The sequence below is a fragment of the Silene latifolia genome, chromosome 9, assembly GCF_048544455.1.
Source record: "Silene latifolia isolate original U9 population chromosome 9, ASM4854445v1, whole genome shotgun sequence".
Lineage (NCBI taxonomy): Eukaryota > Viridiplantae > Streptophyta > Magnoliopsida > Caryophyllales > Caryophyllaceae > Silene > Silene latifolia.
In genome coordinates, this window is record NC_133534.1 from 15114031 (window position 1) to 15120014 (window position 5984).

The 5984-nt window shown below is 36.2% G+C and overlaps 1 protein-coding gene across 1 annotated transcript; it reads left to right on the top strand.

Annotated features, from left to right (window-relative positions):
* The first annotated feature begins 394 nt into the window (after positions 1-394).
* LOC141599196 (CASP-like protein ARALYDRAFT_485429) lies at positions 395-3875 on the top strand. The gene is made up of 3 exons (XM_074419135.1): positions 395-911; positions 2710-2842; positions 3345-3875. The coding sequence occupies exons 1-3, from the start codon at positions 781-783 to the stop codon at positions 3537-3539; spliced, it is 459 nt and encodes a 152-aa protein (XP_074275236.1). The 5' UTR covers positions 395-780; the 3' UTR covers positions 3540-3875.
* The last annotated feature ends 2109 nt before the right edge of the window (positions 3876-5984 follow it).

A 5984-nucleotide genomic window follows, 5' to 3' on the forward strand; every position in this document is an offset into this window, starting at 1 on the left:
ATAAAATAATACACATTCTACTATTCACAAGTCTTAACATGGGTCTTGGAAATCAAAGACCCATATTAAGACTCTAGTACAATCTATACCACTTTATCCACATATGAGCTTCAGTCTCTAAAAATCTGACCCTCAAACACACACTCATACCTCTCTTCATCACAAATTCTTGTTTGTGACGGCACATATCCGTTACTTTTGAGTGATGGATACCATTTTACCTCACAAAGTATCCACTTTTTCTCTCTCTGCAACACTATTCATGTGGTCCCCTTTCTCTACTAACCCATTTTATTACCATTTTAACTCACAAAATATCCGTCACAAATGGTAACCGGTCACAAGGGAGACCAATTGTCTCTTCATACCCCGTTAAACTTAGCCTAATTAATCTACCTAAAAATGACCCAAAACGTTACAAACAAAAATTTGATCTCCTCAAACCATGTCCACCTATAAAAACTCAAGAAGTCCTCCATATAAATAATCTCCCAAATCATAATCACAAATTTAATTACTCACGAAACCAAAACCAGTTTATTATAATCGTCAATTCATTTACTACCTTCCTAACTTCCCTTTCTAGCCTACAGCTGGTACTTGAAAACACTGAATTCAATTCATTAATTCCACAAATTCACACACAAATCAGTCCCAAAATTAATTAATTCAGATAAAATCCATATTAATTACTCCTAATTAATAAGATATCGTCAAAAAATGAAGATAAACAAACTAAAAAAATGATGAAGAAATGAAGAAAATTGGAAAGAATTATTAATGGATGAAGTTCCAGGATCATTGGGTACAAGCGCAAGTTTAGCTCTTCGTTTGGGACAAACTCTTTTTTCTTGTGCTTCTCTTTTCTTCATGTGTCTTGATGTTAATTTCTATGGTTATACTGCTTTCTGGTATGTTCTTACAATTCCCCTTCTTTTTTATTTTCAGTTAGTCCTCTGTGAGACTGTTTTACACTAATATTGTGTTAAACGGATTGCCATGTTGGTTTAGAAAGCGGTTGGAAAAAAAACCCGTTTTATACAAATTCTTGTGTAAGACCGTTTTACAAACGAAAATTTGATTTTTTTTTTATGTGTTGATGTTTATTTTGATTTTGATTGTGTTTGCATGTTGTCAAATTGATATGTTTTTTGATGTTTTGGGTGTATAATTGAGTGATTTTGAATCTTTGATCATGTTATTTGGTTTAATTTGGGGTTTTGGAAGGGAGATTAATTTGGTTCGGATGATGATAAAATGGTGGGATTATAGGTATGAGATTAAAACACAGTGTCTCAAGGGCTCCCGCAAATTGTGGGGTAAGGAGGGATCAGAGGTAGGCAGCCTTACGCCCGTGGTAGCAACAAAATCAAATTACTTGATTTTGGAGTAAGAAAATACGATAATTACTCCCTCCGTCCCGGTCAATTGTTGTGCTTTGGTTTTGGCACATGACAACAAATTGTGTGTGAATGATCAAATTACTCATCAAGTTCATTCTTAAAATAGAAAGGACAATAATTGACTTGAGACACCCAAAAATGGAATAGGACACCAAATGACCGGGACATAGGAGTATAAATTTTGGTAGTAAAGAGATGGTTAATCATTCTTGTTAGCTTAGGTCAAATTATTAGAATTGTTGTTAAATAACGATGATTTATAATTGTTTAGCAAAATGGGGTCGAGTAAAAGTTATATCGAAGTATGAAAATGTTGTTTGTGGACATTTTCATTTTCTATCCACTTTGTTGATAGACTCCTCATCTTTCCGATATATAATCATCATCAATTATGCTGGTGGTTAAACCGTCATGAATATCTGTACAGAATTGAGGAGGATGACAAGGTTGATATAAACAGTGGAGTATGTTTTGTGAAAAATGTTAAATTGACATTTCAAACAAATATTGCCCAACTGCCGATAATTGTGGTTGAGAGTGACTATGATTAGGTTGGTGTATCCATCTTGGATCATTATTAGTTGATCCATATTGGCAGCTGTTGTTGTCTGAGTTAGAAAGTCAGCAACTGGCCCTCAGAAAATGTCAAAATGCGTTACTCTTGGTTATTGATATGTCGGCAATGAAATTGTATGAAAACATGCCTTACTCTTGGTTGTTAATAATCGCTCATTGAAAAACAACATGGAATACTCTCAGGAAAGATGTGTTTGTTCAGGGTATGAACTTATTATATATCATGCGCTTTCACGTTTAGTGATGGCTAAGTAATTGAATAGATAAACCGTGAAACTTAAAATTGTTACTCCACGCTAGCTCAAATACGACTTTGGCCAATCAATGCAAGATTTCAGCATTGAAAACAGGGGTTTCTATTAAGGAATCATGCATAGCGCAATCTATAGTCTTTAAATTCAATCTTTGACTGTCCTTTACAGAATCATCTTTAATCTGATATGCTGAATTCTTCTGATTTTTCAAAATCCCCTAGAATATGAAAAGTGCTAGGAAATCAGTGTATCTGGAGGACTACTATAAGAATAATAATATACCATCGAGCATTGACAAATGAAAACGTAACCATTGAATTTCTGCTAAGCATGTGCTCTTCGCAACTTTTATACGTACTTGGTAAACTTTAGGTTTTGCAACTGAAATGAAATAGACTAGTTCCATCACCTTTGATGTTATCCTCTTAGGTCTTAGCTACTTCTTGTACATTAAAATTTTCATTATTTTTGTGCAGCTTCTTGGTAACAATCATGGGGTTGATGATTCCATGGAGTGTGACAATGGGACTAGTTGACGCATATTCCGTCTTTGTTAAACTCCCTCAACGCCAACCTGGAGTAATGATCATAATTATTGTTGGAGATTGGGTAATTACAGTTTCATCTACTTGAATTTCATTTATTTCTCCAATTACGTTCATTGAGTCGAGTATATACTGTGTTACTCAAACTCAGGTATGCGGATATACATATCCAAGTATCGGGTTCATTATGACTCAAATTTTGAGACATAAGGACTTTGTATCAAATAAGAGCACGATACAAGGACACGCCTTCTAAAACACATACTAAGTTTCTGATTAAAGTAAAGAAATAATGAGACTATTTAAACTGAAATGCAAAGATGTCGGGAACGTATATAATGACTTACATGTATACTGCTCATCCTCTACTTTTGTCAAATAAGCCTTTCTCTGTGCATTCACTCGGAGAAGTGTTTTGTATGGATTGCAGACCTTTAGGGTCATGTCGGACAATGACACGTGAGAGTGGCCAGACTGACCATAAGGCCACACAATTAAAGCGTCGAAGTAACATAGGGCTGATATAACAATTGTCAAAAATACACTCATAATTTTCAATTCATCAGGTATTATCATTCCTTTCACTAGGAGCAGCATGCTCAACTGCAAGTGTTGCACAGATATTGTTAGCAGCGAAGTCACCGTTGTGCCCAGGGAAGATATGTAGCAGATATTCAGTTTCGGCTGCCATGGCTTTCTTGTCTTGGTTCCTGTCTTTTGCCTCTTCTCTTTTCAATTTTTGGATCCTCCCAAAGTTATAGATTTGTGCATACCACCATTCAAAATCTTGAGTACGATGCCACCGACTTTTCTCTGCTTATTTGTTCATAACTGGTAGTCTGGTACACCATATAATGCACAGCTATACAGATTAGGAATGATACTCCCAACTATTCTTATTATATAGTACTCCGTATATATGTAGTATTGTCGTAAAAAAATCATTGATTTGATGTTATACTCGTATTTGTTTTCATGTAGATACAGCTACAAAGACATTTTGATGTTGTATTTCCAATTTAGATTCTGGGTACAACATGAATGAACCAGTAAAAATGTGAACTTTTTTATCTAATAGTCTCCCTTGCCAGCCAAAATGCCCATGTTTGGCTTAGGTCATGAGATCTTAAGCATAAAACACACATGTAAATTAGGTTTTGTTTTATAACTACTATGGTCCCCTCCATCAGGTTACTTAACGGAGGGCATCAGAGTAATGTTCTTGGTGGGATTTGAACCTGGTGGTCTTGTTTATATAGTGAGGCTCCAACCATTCGGCCAATTGAAGATTAATGCTATTAATAAGTACCAATAACAAATTATTCTCTTATGAGGGTGACACTTGCCCTCCCTTTTCCCCCCGCAAATCCGCCCGTCCCCTCCATTTCTCTGTATTGTTCTACATTTTTTGGCAAATTTATAAAAATGTTGTACTTTCCTTTTATATCTACTCCGTATAGTTGTGGAGGGAAAACGATTTGGATGGAAAACTATTAATATCATCTCATTTTTAAGAATTACTATCTTTTTAATTGTTTTTTAAAATTATACACCACTCTATAACTGGTTTGAATGAAAAACATTACCAATTGGTCATCCGAGGCAACCAAACTCAATCATAGCCGTAAATTGTCGTTTTAAGATCTATTTTCTCTTCCTGTCTTACACTTAACCACTGCATGTTATCCGTTATCCTCCGTTAAAATTCATCTCTTCCCCATTAAAATCACTTATCTCTCCTTCCTTGTTATTTGAATATGGACTTTGCCATTTGTTAAGCTTCAATAACAACTCGAATCGAGTAATGTTGCATCTTAATTTGACAGTTTCAATTTAGTTTACGAATTGGTAACAAGTGTTTTTTTTTGCCACTATGTGCAATTAAACCCCTGAACTTTTAAAAGATGCAAATTAGTACTAAATGTTACATTATATTTTTCTATGACATATCCTAAAATTACGTTGTGCCCAGGACGATAAGTAGCAGATATTCAGTTTCGGCTGCCATGGCTTTCTTGTCTTGGTTCCTGTCTTTTGCCTCCTCTTTTCAATTTTTGGATCCTCCCGAAGTTGTAGTTATTTGTGCATACCATTCAAATCTTGAATACGATGCCACCGACTTAGACCTGGCAAACAGATCGGGTCGAGTCGAGTTCGTGTTCGTGTCACATGTAATCGGGTCACAAACCCTTCAACCCAAACCCGACTCAATTAAATTTCGTGTCGTGTTCGTGTCGACCCACTTACATAAATGGGTCATCAAGCCTCAACCCTAACCCGTTAATTTCGTGTCGGGTTCGTGTCGTGTTTTGTCTATATTTGGAAAGTGTAAGTATATTTATGCGATGGAAAATCAAGAAAAATTATGATTTATTTAGTAAATAGGTCATTCGTGTCGGGTTCGTGTTTAGAGAGCTCAACCCAAACCCGACCCAATTAAATCTCGTGTCGTGTTCGTGTCGACCCACTTACATAAATGGGTCATTAAGGCTCAACCCAAACCCATTAACTTCGTGTCGGGTTCGTGTCGTGTTTTCGTGTCGTGTCATTGTTTGCCGCCTCTACACCGACTTGTCTCTACTTGTTTGTTCATAACTGGTAGTCTGGTACCATATAATGTACAGTGAAAGAAAACAAAACGCTAAGGATGGCAAAAGATTGTACGCGTGTATATTCTTGATAATCAACTACTCCTTACATCATAGCTTATATACTACTTTACATAATATTCACTTCCTCATATTATGTCTACAAACATGGTAGCCTATTATTTGGTTTACTAATATAGCCAAGTTATGTGGCTGTATTATCACAAAACACTTTAATGGGTGTACTGTTATAACAACCCGACCCGCCACCGTCATAACACAACCCCAATAAGATAGGATGTGTACCTTTGGGCCTATAATTTGTCCTCACTTAAGCCCAAAAGTACAAGGTCTTGTTACTAAGTGGTGGGTGGAATCTCTTATAAACATATCACAAGCTCCATATTTTTCCGATGTGGGACAACTTTCCTCTCATACTCTTGGGGTGTTACAACTGTGATCTATCCCAAGTGATTTAAGAAAAGATTTTAACCATATCACTTCACTTGTCACGGCACCCAAAGCCCGATACTCTGCCTCTGCACTCGACTTAGCAACGGTAGCTTGTTTCTTAGCTCTCCATGATATCGGTGAGTGTCCCAAAGTCACAAAATAACC

Coding starts and splice junctions, on each gene's coding strand:
- LOC141599196 (XM_074419135.1), top strand. CDS start 781: ATGGATGAAGTTCCAGGATCATTGGGTACAAGCGCAAGTTTAGCTCTT. Junction 912..2,709: donor TATGGTTATACTGCTTTCTG/GTATGTTCTTAC, acceptor ATTTTTGTGCAG/CTTCTTGGTAACAATCATGG. Junction 2,843..3,344: donor TAATTATTGTTGGAGATTGG/GTAATTACAGTT, acceptor TCAATTCATCAG/GTATTATCATTCCTTTCACT.